Source organism: Mus pahari, chromosome 4, assembly GCF_900095145.1.
Source record: "Mus pahari chromosome 4, PAHARI_EIJ_v1.1, whole genome shotgun sequence".
NCBI classification, from domain to species: Eukaryota; Metazoa; Chordata; class Mammalia; order Rodentia; family Muridae; genus Mus; species Mus pahari.
Genome location: NC_034593.1, coordinates 57,575,394 through 57,595,970, shown reverse-complemented (window position 1 = coordinate 57,595,970; position 20,577 = coordinate 57,575,394). Strand labels below are relative to the sequence as shown.

Sequence of the window (20,577 nt, the reverse complement as noted above, 5' to 3'; positions counted from 1 at the left end):
AAGATGGCCTAATAGGCCATCATTGGGAAGAGAGGCCCCTTGGTCTTGTAAACTTTATATGACCCAGCACAGGGGAAGGCCAGGGTCAAGTAGTGGGAGTGGGTGGGTATGGGAGCAGGGGTGGGGGTGGGGTATAGGGAACTTTCAGGATAGCATTTGAAATGTAAATAAAGAAAATAATAATAAATAAAAAAAGAAACAAACAAAAAAGAAATTTCTCTTGCTTCAATCCTCAGCCCCATGGCTTTAGTGGCCATTCATGACACCTCCCTGGCAAAGCTCACATGTGACTAGCTTCTTCGTTACCTATAGCAAAGATACTGGATCTGTACTAGAAAATCATTCACAGGTTGTAGAGATGGAGCCACAATCAGTCCTCCCTTTCTAGAAGTTGTTTGTCCTTAATCCTCTGGCCTTACCATACCACGTTTCCCAGCCTCCACAGATAGCAGACGCTGAGCTCTATAGGGAAAGAATGAAGCTGACAAACTATAAATGCTTTCTGTTTCTTACTACACAATCTACCAACTTCCTAGAGCAGAAAAGATTGCTATTCTGCTTAATTCCCCATGAGTTTCCAGCTGCCCACAACTCTGCTGGTCAACAAAGGGCCAGCTCCTCACATATGGCATGCATCTATCTGCACAGGTTCCTTCATCCCCAGGGGCTATCTGATCCAGCTACACACTGGCTTGTTCAGTGGCTGGCCTCCCTTCCTGCTTCACTTCTCCACTGATGAAAATAGTGACAACCTCAACCATCTCTAAGAAATTGCTTACCCTCAAATTCTTTTCTTAGAACCTGCTTCAGATACACAAAATGAACATACAGCAAATATTTCCACCCTCTGCTCCCTCTAGGGACCTTTCTCTCCCAGGCCTGTATTACTTGCTTTCTTATGCTTTGATTTTCTTTGCAGATACCACTCCAACAGTTATTGTTATCTTCCATGCACTACTGTTGGTATCATCTGGGTGTCTTGAATGCTTCAGTGTTTATTTATTTCATGATGAATTTGTAAAAAGTGTGTGTGTTTGTGTGTGTGTATGTGTTTGTGTGCATCTCTGTATGCATGAATGCACTTACCAGGGTATGTGTGTGGAAGTCAGAGGACAATTATTTTTTTTGGAAGTGAGTCTCTTTTTCTACTATGTGAGTCTCAGGGATCAAAGCCAGCTTGGCATGCTTGTATGGCAAATGCTTTTACCCACCTGAGCCATCTCAACCACCATGGTTAATTTTTATCATCATTTTCTTACTGTGTAATTTCCTATTTTTATGGTATCTTATGCCTTTAAAGACATCGCAAGTAGTCAAGCTTAAACATAAATGCATAAATGGACTCAGAAGGTTGTTCTTATATATACATATGTACATAGGTACATAACTATAATAAAGAAGAAAAAGTGTTCAGTTAGGGAGGGAGTGAAAAGGATAAAGAAAAGTAGAAAGGGAGAAAGAGGGGAAGAAATGCTGTATATATGGTGATAATGTGTGAAATTATCTATAATACTTTAAATTAAAACCATATTTCCTTTCTCCTTCCCATTATTGATTTCATCAGGCTTTATTTCCCTCCCACTCTGACCTGCATTTTGTGCACGTGTACATGCTCATGGTGTAGAGAGCTGGGTTCACAGGGGCCACTTCATACGGCATCACATTTGAGTCTTCTATACAACTACAAAACGGAGAGTGTTTGGCTCTGCAAGGTTGTCTCGTGTTTGGTTTTCCTGCCCAAGGTCTTGGTTTTCCAGACCTTGCTGTCTGCCGTTTGACTACCACGATTGGAATTAGCACTCTAAAGCGCATCTGACCAAAGTGGAATTGAATCATTTCAACTCTGGGTTGCATAATAAAACCACAAGTTTCCTGGTATAGCGTCTGGATATTCTATATTTCCTGGTATGGCTTCTGTGCATTCTCCGCTTTAAGCTTGTGTCTCATCATTTTCTCCCGAATGTTAATTCCCTCTCCAGCCTTCTCCTCTTACTGAAATGGATCACTTCACTTAGGAAATATTTATGAAGCCCTCTCAAGCCCCTCTAAATCTTATCGGATGGTGAGATCAACGGCAAGAATTATTTATGGCCTCTATTTTCAGGCATAAGTAGGAAAAGAAGACACAAACTCAAAATATTCCAGTGTCTAGTCAGGGCCCAAGGGCCACGTCATTTAGAGAATTGGAACAGGACATAAAAGAAGCCTCTGATCAAGACTTTAGGGGCTGGAAATCATCAATCAGGCCTAGAAAAGAGTGAGGACATGGGGTAGGAAAATCAACCCAAAAGAAACAGCTGTGAGTTGGGACATGGTGGCACAGCCTGTGTTCCTAGCACCTGTAGCTAGTCATGGGGTTGTGAGTTACACTGAGCTACAAAGTGGGTCCCTGTCATAAACACACAAATGCTTCCACTCATAAACAAAACCAAAATGCCAAGCTGAGGTCTGACTAGGTACGGCCTCCATAGACTCATGTGTGAATGCTTGGACAATAGGGAGGGGCACTATTAGAAGGTATGGCTTGTCACTGTGGGGTGGGCTTTGAGGTCTCTTATTTACTCAAGCTGTAGCCATTAGGACACAGCCTTTTTCTGCCACCTTTGGCACAAGATGTAGACCTCTCAGCTCCTTCTCCAGCACCACGTCTGCCTGTGTGCTGTTGTGCTTCCTGTCAGGATAACGTGCTAAACCTCAGAAACTGTAAGCCAGCCCCGATTAACTATTTTCCTTTATAAGGGTTGCTGTGGTCATGGTGTCTCGTCACAGCAAGAAAACCCTAACTGAGGCACATCTTTATTTATCAGGCTGACAGATTCTTATTTATCACACCAAGTATGGCAGTTCCTAGCAGTACTTGCTCCCTTCCACACCGCTGAGAGAGGTGGCCAAGTCCTCATGGGTTCCATGTCTGCATCTTGTACTCCCTTCTCTGTACTGTGGCAGTGTGATTTTTAAAAAAAAGATTTGTTTATTTTATATATGCGGATACACAGTTGCTGCCTTCAGACACACCAGAAGAAGGGCATCAGATCCCATTACAGATGGTTGTGAGCTACCATGTGCTTGCTGGGAATTGAACTCAGGACCTCTGGAAGAGTAGACAGTGCTCTTAACTGCTGAGCCATGTCTCCAGCCCGACAGTATGATTTTCAGTTGCTCTGTTTCTCAGTCTTTCCTTGTCCTGCTGCTTCTGACTCCTCTTGCCTATAAGTTCTCTTTCTCCAGAGTCTTCTGTGGTTTCCTTCACCATTTCATAGGGAGCCCTTGAATTCATTCTTCTATTTCCAAGGAACCCCATAGTTCTCGGAGCACTGATCATGATTCTGATCATGATTCTGTAAACAGGCATTCACTGAGCATCTCTTCTGTTCCAGACAAGTCAGATGGAAAGCATCACCATCATCATTACCCAGCACTTCAATATGCAGGGGTGTTCCATGGGGACAATATAGTGAAAACCAGGCCTTTTCAGTGTTGGCTGGGTAAGGACCCAGACCTGCGGCCTTTCATCCTACTATCCCAGCACAGAATCTGTTTATTGGCCATTCCGTCCACGTGCACATGGAAGGACCAGCAGGGTCCTGGATTCCCCGCTTTGCAGGATGCACTCAGCTCACACAGCTTCTAGCCTCTGAGAACTCACAAGAGAAGATACAGGTAGCACTGGGAATCTCTTCTGAGTGAAGGCTGATAGCATGGTAGAGCTTACAGTGTGGAAATGAATGGGAGGTGAGGCCGGAGACCAAGATGGAAAGAAAAGGCATGTCTGAAAAGAGCTTGTTAGAGTTCAGCACGCCGGGTAAGTCAAACCTTTCATCTGTCCTCTCGCTCCTGCTCTTCGCCGTATGCAGCCCCGTGGTTTGACTGTCAGCTCTAATTTAGCTTCTGCTCATTACCTCATCACCCACTTTCTATAATTACATGTTGGGCAGCTCTTTCTCTTCTCATTTTAATTAGTTGTCAAATATAAAATGAACATTAGCAGTATTTTCTGCCTCACTCTCATGGATGCCCTCCTTTGTATGTTTTCATTATCCAGGTGTTAGGATGAGTATTTTATTTGTAAATGAGCCGCTAATCTCACAATACTTCAAGATTATCGGGAACACGTAGGAAAGACTGTGTCAAAAACCGGGGGTGGTTAGACGGCTCAGCAAGAAAGGCACGTGCCCTTAAATTTGATGACCTGAGTTTGATTCTTGGGTCGTACATGTTAGAAAGAGACAACTGCCTCTGAAAGCTGTCGTCAGACTTCCACGAGCACGCCACAGCAGTCGCTGTCTCTCATATCTGTAACTTCAAAGATGAAGAATAATATATTAAAAAATCCAAAACTGGGGCTGGAGAGATGGTTCAAACATTCCTGAGAATCCAGGTTTGATTCCTAGCACCCACATGGCCACTTACAACTGTCTGTAACTCTCGTTTTAGGGGATCTAATACCTTCTTCTGTTTCCATGGGCATTGCTCATCCACGGTGCATAGAAATATATGCAGCCGAACCCAGATGTCCCTCAGTAGAGGAATGGATACAGAAACTGTGGTACATTTACACAATGGAGTACTANTCAGCTATTAAAAACAATGAATTTATGAANTTCTTGGGCAAATGGATGTATCTGGAGGATATCATCCTTAGTGAGGTAACCCAATCACAAAAGAAGTCACTAGATATGCACTCACTGATAAGCGGATATTAGCCCAGAAACTTAGAATACCCAAGATATGGCCATCATTGGGAAGAGAGGCCCCTTGATCTTGCAAACTTTATATGACCCAGCACAGGGGAATGCCAGGGCCAAGATGTGGGAGTGGGTAGGTAGGGGAGCAGGGGCAGGGGGGAGAGTATGGGGAACTTTTGGGATAGTATTTGAAATGTAAATAAAGAAAATAATAATAATAAAGAAAATATCTAATAAAGCAAAAGTATGAAAATGTAAAAAAAAAATATGCAGCCATTGCCCATCACATAAAACAAAAGCAAAATAAATCTTTAAAATAAGAAAGCCAAGAAAAAGTGTCTTCTAGCCAAACGGAGGCAGCAGAGGATGAATGTGGACTGACTCACTAAACCCTGAGCAAGCCTCAGGTTGGAGAGGCAGTTGGAATTTAGACACTGGAGCTTGGCTACTAATATCATAAGAAAGGTGCATAAGCTAAATAAGACTAGAAGGGTTTAACTCTTCTTGCTGGTCCTGTGTTTATGATAGTCAATCACTGCTTCATTTCTTTAGAAAAGAGACCTTTATATTTCTTCTTAGAATGCAGTTTCATGGCTTTAAATACTTCCTCCTGAGCTGGGCAGTGGTGGCGCACGCCTTTAATCCCAGCACTTGGGAGGCAGAGGCATGTGGATTTCTGAGTTTGAGGCNAGCCTGGTCTACAGAGTGAATTCCAGGACAGCCAGGGCTACACAGAGAAACCTTGCATCAAAAAACCAAAACCAAAACCAAAACCAACCAACCAATAGACCAACAACCAAACTTCCACCAGTTCTGTTTTTTTAAAGATTCATTTTATTTTTTGATACATATGGCAGTGTTTGAGTGTGTCCACATGAGTGTAGGTGCCCATAAAGACAGAGGCATCAAATCTGCCTAGAACTGCAGTTACAAGCAGTGGTAAGCTGCCCTGTAGGTTCTGCGAACTGATTTGTGTACTCCCCCCCCCCCGAATTTATATAGAAAAACAGGACAAAGGGATATGTTACTTGTTTGCAATGACCTTTGACATAGCAACCTGTCCCAGAATTAACAGCAATGAAATCCAGTCCATAAAAAGTATTAGTCCTTGTCTTTTTTCCTTTTATCTTTTTTTAAAAAATTAGATATTTTCTTTATTTACATTTCAAATGTTATCCCCTTCCCTAGTTTCCCCTCTGAAAACCCACTATACACCCCCCCCACACACACACACACTTCTGCTCACCAACCCACCCACTCCCTCTTCCTGGCCTTGGCAGTCCTCTATACTGGGCATATAACCTTCTCAGGAACAAGGTCCTCTCCTCCCATTGATGACTGACTAGGCCATCCTCTGCTACCTATGCGGCTAGAGGCATGAGTCCCATCATGTGCTTTCTTTGGTTGGTGGTTTAGTCCCAAGGAGCTCTGGAGATACTGGTTAGTTTATATTGTTGTTCCTCCTAGGGGGCTGCTAACCCCTTCAGCTCCTTGGGGACTTTGTGTACTCTTAACCACTGTCTATCTCTATAGATCTGATTATGGGGTACTGAGAATTGACCCAGTGTCTGATTCATGCTAGATAAACACTCTATCAAAAAACTGTATCCCTGGATGTAGTAGGTCTTGGCTGTCTGAAATCCTTTAGGAACTGGTTTATGGAAGGATACCACAGGCAATGAGATATGAGGCTTGGGGCTATGGCAGCCAATTTTCACTCTGAGGTCGGCCTAAAAATGGAACACATCTTGTAGAACTCATAGTTTGACTTCTTGCGTCAAACATGAGAGGTCTTATGGGTGATAGGCAGGTTCAGTATGATTTCTGACACAAGCTGGCTTCCGTCTAGAAACTGTTAGAACGTGAATTAAGTCTTGGAATCCCTGCCCAGCCCTGGAGTGAGCAACAACCTTCAAAGCTCATTGGATGTAACCAGAGCCAGAGTCAGTTTCGACCCAAGATGAGGTATACTCTCACGGGGAGACTTCAGAATGCTACCCAGCAAAGACAGTTTGGTTTTGTAGATGCTTTGAATGGTGTCCTGCTGCTTCCTTGTTGACACACTGCCTAGAAGATACTATGTGTTTCCCCATAGCTCCTCTACTGATCTAGCAACATCATGATCACAGCACATGAGATAGATAGCAATGAAGGAAAGATGGGTCTATTTCAGCTCATAGCTCATGGTAGAATACATCATAGCTGGGAAGTCAGGGCAGCAGGAACCCGAGGTAATTAGTCATGGAATCCATAATCAGGAAGTAGAGAGCTGTGATTAGTATGCATCTCTGTCTCCTCTCTTTCTCCTCCCTCTCCCTCCCCTTCTCCCTCTTTCCTCCCCCTCTCCCTTCCCTTCTCCCTCTCTCCCTCTCCCCCTCCCCCTCCCTCTCCTCTCTCTCCCTCTCCCTCTCCTCTCTCTCACTCTCTCCTCTCTCCTCTCTCCCCTCTCTCCCTCTCCCTCTCCCTCTCCCTCTCCCTCTCCCTCTCCCTTTCCCTCTCCCAGTGTAGAGGAGCAGGTGTCTCCAGAGATGATTGCTTCTTGAGGGATGTAGGCTATTGCATAGTTTGATCTTAATGACTGATGTTAACTGGTTGATGAGTTAAGAAGCAGACCAATGGGAGGTGGTGGCATTGTGTGGAAGGTGGAACCTGGGAGGGGGGGTCAGGTCTTCTGAGTCATGCTATTGGGGCTGCTTCTTGCCATGGCCCTCTTCTAATGTGATCCCCTCTATTTCCTGTCTACCATGAGGTGAACAGGCTCTTCCTTCCTGCTGCTGTTGCTGTTCGGACTCACCATGAGCCCAGTCACAATGGAGCCAGTGGCAGTGTGCTGAACCTTTGCAAAGATGAGTGAAGTAACTATTTCTCTGTTAAACTGTCAGGTGATTTTTTCCTGAATCTGTCTCCCTCTTTTGAAAGGAGCTTGTCTTTTCAAAATGGCAAGCCATTTCTTTTCAGGAAAGCCATGTTTATACATTGTTACTGGTTTTGCTAATTATCCAAGTGTGGGTTCTGATTTTTTTTCTTCTTGCATTCTCTTCTAATTGTGGTGTGGAATGTCGGGCTATTTCTGTCCCTCAATTGTGTCTTTGGTCCTAATGGCCTCTTTCAAGCAAAGGCATGCGGCCAGCAGCAATGCTTATTCAGATGCATCAGGTTGTGAGCAATTCTTAAAAGTACTTTATCCATAAACTCTTCACATAAAATCCCACTTGGGTATGGGGCTGGGCAGTTAGCTCAGTGGATAAAGTGTTTGCTGTGTAAACCCAAGGACCAGAGTTCAACCTCCAGAACCTGTAAAAGGGCTGGGGGCAGGGCATGTGTGTTTATTATCCCAGCACTGGGGAGTGGAGCTGGGTAGATCCCTGGGGGCTCACTGGCTGCTGGTGTAACCTACCTGTCAAACACCAAGTCAGTGAGAGACCCAAGGTGGATGGCTTCTGAAGAAAGCCACCAGAGACAGACTTCTGGCCTCCATGCAAAGCATTCACGTGCACACAAGTGCACCAACACCTACACACACAGGTCTTATTCTGTAAAAATTAAATGCCTACTAATTTTCCTCTGTATATATCATAGCTTTGTTAGAATTTTCCACGAAGAGTGACAAGCCTAAAACTCTCTTGTGGATTTAATATTCATGCGTCACTTGGATTCTGTGGGTATTTTGGTCTTCTGATACTTCCTTTTGTTTGCACTGTACAGAAGAAAATGTTAAAATCTTTGAGGAAGGAAATTGTGCTTTGTGCTTTTAAACGGTCTCGCAAGTATCTGGAGGCACTTTATAAATGCCTATGACCATTGTCATAATACTTGGCGAGCTACTGTGGTCTTAGCAATAGGAATAGCAATGGGAACCATGAAGGATGTCATAAAAATAATCCTAGCCATGTGAAGTGTTTAATGCCATGTTCTCCTGGTGCCACCATATTTAAGCACAGCATGAGCATCTCAAAGGCAGAGGGAGGAGAGCCAGCAGTACATCCTGCACGCGTGCAGTGCACTAAAAAGAAGCCCATTCTGCCTGCTTGTAAGACGGACTGCTTGTGCTCTAGACGTTGGTTGTGCTTAGGCAGGGTAGAGCCCATTGGGAAGAGCTGAATGGCAGGGCATCATCTCACCAACCTACCCTAGGAGCTTCCTCAAGCTCTGGATGCCACAATAGCCCTGAGGTCACTCAACACTGTATTCATTCATTTTCTATCACTTTCTTTGACATTATTAGGTCGAGATGGCTGGGGGGCAGCGTATCCACACACACTGTCCCAGCTACTGCAATGCCCGAGTGGGATTCGCCTCTTCTCATAATTTTCCTCATCATGACTGTTTCTTAGTTACATCATCACTCCATTCTGCCCTTCTCTATATGTTCTTCATCTACCACAATAAAGCCTGGCAGGCAAGAGGCTTCCATCCTCTCCTCCTGTAGAGAAGGTCAGTACTGTCACCTTTAACTATGACCTTTAATGCATTCCAACAGAAAGTTATCTGAGGCCTTTCCAAAGTTTCAGTTGAACATGGGCCGTGACCGAGCTGACATCCAAGCCTTGAACAGTAAACCCAACTTCACCTGGTCTGAGGGCAGGGGTGTGTGGGTGTGTAGGTGTGTGGGTGTATGAGTGTGTGTGTGGGGGGGTGTGTGGGGTGTGTATGAGGGGTACTAGGGCTATGGAACCTCATGAATACCTAAGGCCGCTGCTTCACTCCATTTGTGATTCTCTTTTGTCTTTCCTGCTTTACAGAGGCAGCACAAAAGCATCCTGAAGGAACATCCCATCATCAGGCTGTCCGCCCTGTTTTGACTGACTCCAGTCTGCCTCTGAGGGCTGCCTTGCTTTCTCCTGTTTCTCACAGCATTTTGTCACCAGTGTTCAGGCTCAAAAATCTTTATCTATTGCTCTTAACTCATACCTATTTCAAGGCTCACTAAAAGGCCTATGGTTTATATAGGTTGAAGTCAATCAATCAATCAAACAAACAAACAAAAACAAATAAGCAGACGAACAGGAATGCACTGCCATCTCCTCTCTAGGGTCATATTTAACATTTTGGGGGGTTTGAATTTCTTTACTTTTTAAAAAATTTTTCTTTAAAAAGTTTAAAGATTATATTTACCTATTTGTGTGCATGTATGTGTACATTTTGAGTGCAAACACACATGTATGTATGTATACATGTGTATACATGTATGTCTCAGTACACCTATGGAGCTTGTGGGAGTTGGTTCTCTCTTTCCATCGTGTGGGCTCCAAGAATAAAACTTAGGTTGTCAGGGTCTGCCCAGTGCCTTTACTCACTGCGCTATCTCGCCACCCTCCTTCTTTCGCTTTTCTTTTGAGACAGGGTCTCATGTTGCCCAGTCTGGCTCTAAAATTTCTAAGTAGCAGAGGATGACTTTGAACATTTGGCTTTCTTTCCTCCACTTCCCAAGTGCTAGGATTACAAGCATCTGCCACTATCACCATATCTTGTTGACTTACCTATGTGCTTAATGACTGTTAAAAACTATTTTCTCCATAGATATCAACTCTCAGATAATTAGTCACAATTGTTTTATATCATCGTTCTAAATATACATATATGTGGTATATATATATATATATATGTGTGTGTGTGTTTCCTTTCTTCATCCTCCTTTCCTGTCTTCTTGCCAAAGTGGTCCTTCTGTCTCATGTTAATATATATTTTCTTTTCATGAGTGTATGCATGTGCTTGTGGTGTGAAGGCATGTTTGCATGTGTGCGGGTGTATTTCCCTTCGCAGGTTCCCATATTTGTGTGTCTATGTCAAGGTTGAAGATCGATGTTAAACGTCTTCCCCAGTTGCTCTCTACCTTGTGTATGGAGGCAGGATCTCTTACTTAATCCCAAAGCTTGACATTTTGGCTAGTCTGTCTAGCCAACTTGCTTCAGGGATTCTTGTCTCCATTCCCTGAAGCTGGGATTGTAGGCAGGCTCCTGTGCCCACAGGGCTTCTACATTTGGTTCTGGGGATATGAACTCTGATCCTCATGCCTTTGTCACAAACATGGTACCTGCTGAGCCATCTTCACAGTGGATATCTTCTTAATTTACTATATTTTAAATCTTATACTACTAAGTAGTTCCTTTCATTAGTATATGATGATTTACCATAAGCACATTCTCAAACAAAACAAAACAAAACAAAAACAAAACAAAAAAACCCTAGGGATGGTTAATTAATCCCTATTGACAGACACTAGAATCACCCAGGAGATATCTCTGGAATATGTGTCTGCAAGGGCATTTCCAAACAGATTTAACAGAAGAGGGAGAACCGCTCTTCATGTGGGTGGTATCCTTCCATGGTCTGAGATCTCAGAATGGAAGCCACACAAACTCTCTCATCACCCCAGGTTGTTTGGGGTCACAGCCACAGAAAGTAAACTAGCATAGCTCCAGCCTCAATCTTTCTGTGCCATAACAGGCCGTTTCCTTCAAGGTGTGAACCAAAGTGGACCTTTTCTACATTTAAGTTTCCTCTTGTCAGATATTTGGTTGCATCAGGGGTAAAAGTAACCAATTCAGATGATCAGACTGAAAGGTTAGGAAGTTGGTATATGAAATCTGACCATTTGGTTGCAGGCCTTCAGAACTAAAGGAAGAATGTTGAAGACTTTGAAGCTGTAAGCTACAGAAGTGCTAAAGGTCTATTGGCAAAGAATAATGGACTATTCTGGGGGAGGGGGTGCTAAGTTAGTGTGGGCAGCAAAGAATAGGCATATAAAGGTTCAGAAAACAGCAGGATTCTACTGGGAGCTGAACTGGGACCCATCCGTGTTATATTCTGGCAAAAAAATAAAGCAAAGCAAAACAAAATGACAAACAAACAAAACCTGATTATATTCTTTCAGTGTTCCAGAACCTTGAGTAAGGCTGAATTTAAAAGTTACAGACTAGACATGTATGGCACATGCCTTTAATCCTAGCACATGGGGAGGCAGAAGCAGGTAGATTTCTGTGAGTTTGAGACCTGCCTGGTCTATATAGTGAGTTCTAGGGCAGCCAGAACTATGTAGTTGTTCCATGTCTTGAGAAAAGGAAAAGGAAAAGGAAAAGGAAAAGGAAAAGGAAAAGGAAAAGGAAAAGGAAAAGGAAAAGGAAAGGGAAAAGGAAAAGGAAAAGGAAAGGAAAGGAAAGGAAAGGAAAGGAAAGGAAAGGAAAGGAAAGGAAAGGAAAGGAAAATTATGGACTAAACTGGTGGGGGAAATTTCATGACATCATTACATCTAGGCTGTAGCAAGGTTATTACTCACTATTTTTAGTCATATCTACAGTGACAGGGAACAGAAAATGTGAAAAATGTGCAGTTTAGCAAGGAAATGATTGTGAATGAGTTTAAAGTCACAGGCAAGGGCAGGGAAAGCAAGCCACTATAACAGCTCCAGAGATCAGCACTATTAACAAACCTTGAGCTCTTCCCTAGGACTAGAACTCAGGGTATCCTGTGAAGGTTCCCTCACACGAAAAGACAAATTCATTTGAAAGGAGAGACCTTGAGCTGAGAATTCTCCTGAAGGGATTTACCTAAACCAACAACTCCCTAGGAAAGTGTTTTTCCTGGTGCAGCTACTATGACACCCAGTGGCTATTGGCCATGTTGGACAAGGGTAAGACTGCATCTCTAACCAGCACAGAACTTCTAGATGCTGCTGGAATTTTGCAGACATGCAATATGCAGCAAATATAGGATCATGGGGGGGTCTGCAACAGACTTCCAGAAAGCCTCTGAGATCAAGCATCACGTAGCAGGTTCAGATTCCATCCCAGGAGAACCTTGGAGGCTTCCAAATAAAAGTTTCAAAGCTAGAACCTGGGATGTTGGTGGTACCAGGACAGGGAGCATTTGCTGAAAAAGGCTTCAGGCTGGTGTGTGAGATGTTACTCGTGTGCTACAGGTGGCAGCACTAGAATGGCAGGGCTGCCCAAGGCCACTGAGGTCAGATGATTCCATCATCCATTCCAGGTGCCAGCTACATGTGAGCTTAGATTCCAGACTGGACTTCTTAGACTACAGTAGCAGAAGCGGCCCTTTCCCTGTATGGGAGGAATTCTGTTGAGTCTACTCTCTGTGAATCTCTAGCTAACGCCTCTAGATGTCAGGGTTTCTCATGGGGGAAAGAGTTCATGTAAAGGGGGCATTAGTGGGCACACATCCTCTTGCCTGGGAACCAGCCTGGTTCCTGCTGGGAATCTCTCCTTTTTATAGAAAGAGATGCTCATTCCAGCTATGCTGCTTGTTCCTGGTTCTGGCACCTCAGCCTCCTCAGAGACCCAACCATGTGCTGCTGTCCACCTGCTTGTCCAGGCATTAATAATGCTGAAAACTCCTTGCTCCTGACAACCCATCTCAATGTCCCTCTTGAACTTACATCTGAGACTTTCACTATGGAGATGCAGGATTAAATGTTTTCCATGTTGACTTTTAGTCTCGCTTTGGCCCACCTAAGGTATTAACTTTCTTTCTTTCTTTTTCTTATGAGGGATCACAGTTACATGACTACCTTGAATCTTACCAGGGACTTTGAACTTTTGAACAATGGTGGAATTGTTAAGATCGGGGGAGTCTTGCAGCTGAACTCACTCTGCAATGTGGGATGGCCTTGGAGGAGTAGACATTCAGGAGGAGGGTGGAAGGTATAGGTAAAATTGATGCTTGGGGGTGTCAGATTGACATCCTTCAATGTCAACTTGACTAGATTGAGAGTCCCATGAGACACCATCGGGTGTGTTTGAGATAACATTTCTAGAGAGGTTTAATTGAGAAGTGAACACCCACCCTGAATGTGTGTGAATAAAGGAAACTGAACTGAGCACTCGTGGGAGGGGGGGTGGGTGTGGGGGTGAGTGGTAGGGGTGAGTGGTGGGGGTGGGAGCGGGGGGGGGCAGGGATAGGGATGGGGAAGGGGGATGAGATAACAATGAGGATAGTGCAGAGGTTCTCCATTTGTTATGTTTTGCTGAGGCCATTTCAGGTTAAACTAGAACCTGATCTCCTTCATGGAGAACCCCATGGAAAATTACCCAACTCTGTCCTAGGAGCCAAGCACCAGGATGTCCTAGCTGACTTAGCCTTTGTTAGAGCTGCTCATTTGGATCCTCCTCCAGCTCATGGTTGATCTCAGCTGCCTGCTTGTGTGTGGAAAACCCCCTCCAGGTGGATAGCCGATTATCTTAACTTCTGTTCAAACTGCTTACTGTGTGAAAGCCCCCTGTTCCCCTCCCCCATAGCTGATGAGGTGGTCTCTGCCCTTAAAAAAAACGGTGTTCTGGATACTTGGGACCACACCTAGGTCCCTGAACCCTTGGATGTAGTCCCAGCCTGATGGGATACTTTTAACTGGCCATTCACTGGGTCTGAATGAGCATCTCTGGTAACATGAGCATTCATCTCTCTCTCCTCTTCCTGACTTCAGTCACAGTGTGACAGGTTGTGTCACAGTACCATGACAGGGAACAAACATTTCCATCCCCCAAAGCATTCCCATTTCCATTTGCTTCAGTCCAGATCCTGCTGCCATGGAATAGTTGCATCCACAATTAAGATGGGTCTTCCCATATCAACTAGCATAATTGTGCTTGGGCCATTGCCTACGTGACTTCTAATCATGCTTCTCTTGTGGGAGCTGTGGGGGGCAGTAACCTAGGCAGGGGCCAGAGTTCCAGGAGCATGAGGGAATGCCTACCGGTGTCATGTAGGTGAATTATCATCATTTCCAGGGTTCAGACCTCAGCTCAACTGGAGACAAGCCTGCAATTCCCCACACATAATCAAGATAATGCCTCAGAGGAATGTCTAGAGGATCATCTCCCAAAGTATGTCTCCTTCCTTTGAAAACACTTTGTGTGTGCATTCTTTCAGTCTGTTCCCAAGAATTTGAAGCAGGTTTGTAAAAGCAAATAAAATGATAAAAATATCAGAAAATAAGTGGAGAAATTAGTCAAAGGGAAAATTAGGATAGATAGACAAATTTCAGGTAAATCAAAGGCAAGGTGAGGCGAGCATATAATTATATATTTATATCTCGCACAACAGATGAGTAGGAGAGATACATGGTCCTTGTCCTCTAAGACTGCTTCCTGCTTGAGGTAGAAGGTCCCATGAATATAATGAGTCCTTGGACCTAGACAGGGAGATAAGAATGCTGGACAAGGAGGGGAAATGGAGGCAAAGCTGGACGATCTCCCCCTGAGACAGAGCCCTGACTTACAGCACACCACCCTCTGGTATCTCCTTTGTCTTGTGCCTTCCCACTCACTGTCCCCATAACACCCTGAGTACTTACCAAGACCCAAGCAGGAAACTCTGAGCCCTGATTTCCCAAGATTCCTAGAACAAAAGAGAGAGCAATGTATAATCACCGTTTGTGCACTCGAATCAGCACCCACCTAACCCCGAACATTATCTTTCTTGACAAGAGCTGAGGCAGGGGAATGTCCACCAGTGCCTTTGGAATTTCTTTCACCACTATTCTGTCTTTCATTGCTATTTCACTTTGAAATTGAGAAACTCGAAATCTCAGGCTTAGCCTAGGAACAAAATATACCCCACAAAATGAAGCTTTTCAATTTTAAGTTGCCTTTATTAATTTGATTCTACATTTACTGTCACACTCTTTTCTTTTAGAATGTGAGTTTTTTCCATAGCAATAGAATTTACCTTTTCACTAACCAACTGTCAATCAATCATCACAGACATGACACAGAGTAAGCACTTCATATATGTGCTTGTGAAAATTATCCCTGGATGACAGAATGGATCCAGGTGATTTGATACAGTTCAACGTGAGTGATTACTTGGTTATATAATGATGTAGCCATATGCATGAAGAACTAAATGGTATGTTCGTGGCTCATGGGCAACTCTCACATGCTGACTTATTGACTGACTTCTAAAATAGACTATTACTTCCATATGAAGAACACACATAAAATCGTGTTTACTATAACACACTTTTATACCAGGTTGCATAAAATTATCACAGGAAGTTCAGATAACCCTTTAGAGAAGGAGTCTTATTTTCTTCCTCTCTATTTTTTTTTTCTGCTTTCATCACTCAAAGTTTATCAAGTAAAAGGTGCATAGGTTTATAGTTTGTGTAGTGTTGGAACCAGGAGTTCATTCATTGACCTACAGTCTTGACAGAAATCCAGAATCAATCCATTTCTGCCCTCTCACTAATACTTCTCAGAGAAGACACAGAGTTCTCAGCAGGTAAAGGTATCATGGAACCAGTGTGCAGACCAAACCGAGGCGGCAACGCCAGAATAATCACAACATGGGGGCAGGAATTATCCCCTAGTCTTTCACATGCTGTACAATCCCCTCCCCACTTTTGCTACAGAGTGACACGCGGACCACTTTACCAGTTTGCTCTCCTCACTCTGTCTGCTTTGGTTTCTCTAGAGTTCATAATCAGAACGTTTTATTTTTGCACTGTGACTTTTTTTCTTCTTTTTTATTGTCTATAAAATGTCACCTAAGTGACACATGTAATCTTATAGCTAGTCAAGTACTTATCATCATATGGAACTGAAAGACTCACTGTCTCCTTAGTGTGACCTTAGAGTGACCTTAGGGAGATGCTTTCTGGGGTTTGATTTATTCATTAGTGAGTAGGGATGTTGGTGTCTGTGGCATTCATTTAGTATCATTTCTATGTGGATGGAATCTGAGTAACGACGATAGTGTTTTATGGAAAGCCAATACAGTGAGTTTGGTGAGTTTCCTGACCTCTAACAGATATGGTGCTGAGTCTTCCCACATTAAGTAGATATTTGCAACTGGAAAGCAACTTGCATACAAGTATATATGAAACATGTTTTGAACTACTAGATAGGAAACAAGTAATTGGGCATCTTTCAGGAAAAAAGTTATCCTAAGATGTTGTTCTTTTGAGTTTTCAGAAATCATCAGGTGTATAATGGAAGTCAGAAAGTCTGCTTCTTTATAAAGATGGGAATCTAGAGCAAAAATAGTTTAACAGGGAGAATAAAAACCACACCATCCAAAGTGAAACAAAACAAGTAAAATGTAAGTGAATACCTGAGTCTCCCAGGTAAGCCATCCAAAGCTGATGAATAAGTAACTATTTAGTGAGAGGTCACTATGTTCCAGACAAGCCTTGGGACATAGAGGGGGAAACAAGGCACAGTTCTCTACCTTGAAAGAACCCAGAGTCCCAAGGAGGAAGGAGGCAGAGCCTAACATACCAACATAGATCAGTGGTGTGTGACCTGTCACAGCAATCTTTGGGAACACAGGGTGGGCATTCTGATCTTGTCTTGAGGAAACAGATCTAAACAAGGCTTCCTGTGGAGCTTTGACACAATTTAGTGATATGGAGAATAATATGGAGGAGTAACAGCACGGAACAAAGACAATAGCATCAACAACCAACAGTGCAAAGCAAAACAAGGCAGCTTTAAGGCTAAGCCTGTATAGACCAGACTTCTTGGACCCAATCAAAAAAAAAAAAAAAAAAACCAACAAGTTGGTGTGACTAGATGCTTTCTAAGCAAGAGATGCCCTACTTTCCCTGTGACGTAAGATGATGAATGATCAGTCAGGATGGAAGACTGGAAGACTGCACTAGGAACCGTCAGCACAAAGTGGAAAGTTTAATTCCAGACAAACACTGGGTGATAACAGGCTCTACCTGAACCTTAGTGCTTTTGTTTCTTTTAACTCTTTAGTTCTATTACATTCTCTAAGTATTTTATTTTTTCTATAGAGAATGGTTACTAAACTTATATGGTCATTTAAAAGTGAAAGACATTTTCTATATTTCAAAGGTTTCTAAATTATTCAATTTATTGCTCTTACATCTTTTCAGGATGTGTATCACATAAATGAATCACTCTTGATACATGGCTATGCTTCTCACTTTGCAGATGGAGAAGATGGAAGAAATTGTCTTTCATTCAGGGCATAGAATCTCAATACTATGGCAGTTATACCAAGTGGCCCAGCATCATCTTCCTGACCCTGCCCATCAATGAGAGTCAGAAACATGGTAGTGACCAGCTACTTGGACCCATTTAAACTCTTCTAGATGACAGAAGCTCAAACACTTGGCACATGTGAGAGTTGCCCATGAGCCACGAACATACCATTTAGTTCTTCATGCATATGGCTACATCATTATATAACCAAGTAATCACTCACGTTGAACTGTATCAAATCACCTGGATCCATTCTGTCATCCAGGGATAATTTTCACAAGCACATCATAATCTTTTGTGACATTAGGTATAAGGTTTCATTTTATTTCTTAATTCCTCAGAAGTCTTGGGTGAGGGGACAGAGGGTATCTTAAAGGTCCTTGGATTTCCAACTACCTTGAATCCCTTTCTCATTTGATCCAAAATAGTCTTGCGGCACAGGCTTCCCTATTTTATCTGTGTCAGATACGCCAGAAGGAAGTCTCACCATGTTCATTTTTAGTATCTGTTCTTGTTCAACTCAAAAATAAAAGCTCCTCTTTCCCAGGTGAACCCGGAATGCTCCACTGCTAATATTAGAAACAAATGACATCAATATGGGGCATGGGGCAGATCTGTCAGTCAAATTTTTTGGAAATCCTGAGTCTTAAAGCTTCATCAAAATGATCTGGAGGAAGGCTCTAGCTTGGGGAAAACTAACTGCAAAGTTTGGTTTCTGTTTTCTTCTGGGAGGAGGCTGTCCGCTCAGTAAGCACCCAGCCAGGCTATTCTCTTGCAGTGGTCAATGCCCAGTATTGTTTTATGAGGCACCAGGCACCTTTTGCTCTGAAGGTGATAATAGAATAGCGTGAACTGAAATGAAGTATCATCTCAGCATAGTGCTCTACGCCACACTTCTGCTCCCAGTTCCTTTGCAAATGGAAGATGCTAAAAGCAGAAGATTAGCAGCCCAGACGTGCTGTTTTAAATTGCCTGCTTCTGGATGAGTATATCTTAGATATTGTTCACAGTTTAAAACTGCTAGGCAGAGAGGAGTAGCTAGCTCAAATATGCATCTTGCATTTGACCAAGAAAGAAGCATATTACGCTTGACAAAAATCTCCCGATTTAAAGGATGTCACAGCAGGAATGGACCAAAAGCATATGTAAGAGACTCCAGTTGCTGTGTAGGTGGAGGACACAGGCAGGCTGGGTCTGACCTGGTTTCCATGTGGCTGGAACACTACATCGATGATGACATCATTTGCTATATCTAGCACACCCTCTTTCTGACCCTACCACACTACACAATGTGCTAGGTCTTACCTGGAAATTGCTAAGCAGTCTGTCTTTTAAAGATGTACATTTAACTTTCTTAAAACAAACAAACCAAACCAACCAACCAACTGATCAAATCCCCCATAAAATCCAAACCAACAAAAATCTCAAAACAAAACCAAAATAACCCCACCCCCAAATCCCAGAATCCAAACTATATTCATTTGTTAAGCCAGATGGTAATGAGGCTCATATGGTACATTTCTATATTGTGAATATGACTACAGTTAGTGAATAGGAGATTACTTGGTGAGTGAATGGTAACTCTTGGGGGAACCACAAGCCACTGGAAGGATTTGGTCATGGATGCTAATGACAGAAAGTAATGAATAGCATAGGGCAGTGGTTCATGGTTATCTGTAGGTAGCAACAAAGTAGATGAGATTGTTTTTCAGATTCTATAAAGATTAAGTCACGGTCAGCTCTAAATTCCAGCTAGATTGTTTTCTTGGGATGCACAAAATTCATCTATTCACCTGTATTATTCTGAAAAAGTCTAGAGGAGTATAGCAAAGGAGACTTTTCTATAATTAATAAGTTTAAAATAGGTGTATGGGGGTCTGTGCCCTGAATCTCAGCACTCAGGAAGCAGAGGCAGGTGGATCTCTGTGAGTGCAAGCAAGCTAAGTGTATGTAGTGAGACCTTGTCTTGAAAATAAAAATGAGTAAGAAGATGTACCACATTTTATGTAATTCTAGGTAGGAATGGAGCTTAGCTGAATCTGAGGTAAAGGAAAACTGTAGCTGTATCATGAAAGCTATGTCTCCTGACAGTAAGCATGTACCCTTGTCATTAAATATCCCTGAAGCCATAAACAGATCCTTTCCACCCTATCAGAAACGAAGGTCCCAGGGCGCGTCTTTATTACTACCCATTAGCATGGGGCATAACATTTTAAATGGCCTTCACTTTTTAAAACGCCATTTGCATCATGGTATGGTATTTATCCTTCTATCCTTTTGTGGGTCTTCCTTGAAGATAATGGGAAGTGATACCCTAATGAGGAGATTAGGTTCTCCATAAGGCAGAAGAGAAAAGTGGCTACTTTATAAATATGCCATCCTCCTGAAAACATTCACAAAGCTCTTTAAAAATCTACAACACAGAACTCTCTGCATTGCTCCTGGCTCCTTCAGGACAGCAGATCCCATGTCTCTCCAGATTACTTGTTTTTCCTTGTTAAAGAAACTTCCCCTTAAACCATCTCTTGAGCAAATCCTTTCTTCTGACAAGACAAGATTGGAAGAGAAACCTTCACTTGGTATTAACCTTGAGCCATGCTTGAGGGAAGCCAAGTAGCAGGTAGTTGCTGATCCATGGTACTTGAAGGGAGAGACATAATAAACTGAATTGATCATTTGATTATGTTATACTAAAATAGCTTTGACCCGAAGATGTCTCCATATTTTAGCCCTTGCATAATGATCCTGCAGCTAAGTTGTATACAAATTCACTAAAAGAGTAACTTTAAGCCAGGTGGTGGTAGCACGCAAACCTTTAATCCAAGCACTGGGGGAGGCAGAGGCAGAGGCAGAGGCAGAGGCAGAGGCAGAGGCAGAGGCAGAGGCAGAGGCAGAGGCAGAGGCAGAGGCAGAGGCAGAGGCAGAGG

At 43.0% G+C, this 20,577-nt stretch overlaps 1 protein-coding gene across 2 annotated transcripts in view; it reads right to left on the bottom strand.

The window, feature by feature from the left end:
* Nucleotides 1-20,577, bottom strand: part of Kcnab1 (potassium voltage-gated channel subfamily A member regulatory beta subunit 1) — a 379,110-nt gene that overhangs the window by 93,078 nt on the left and 265,455 nt on the right. For both annotated transcript variants that reach the window (XM_021195477.2, XM_021195478.2), the window contains exon 2: nt 14,992-15,035. In XM_021195477.2, the coding sequence (XP_021051136.1) occupies nt 14,992-15,035 (44 nt within the window). The remainder of the gene's footprint in view (nt 1-14,991; nt 15,036-20,577) is intronic.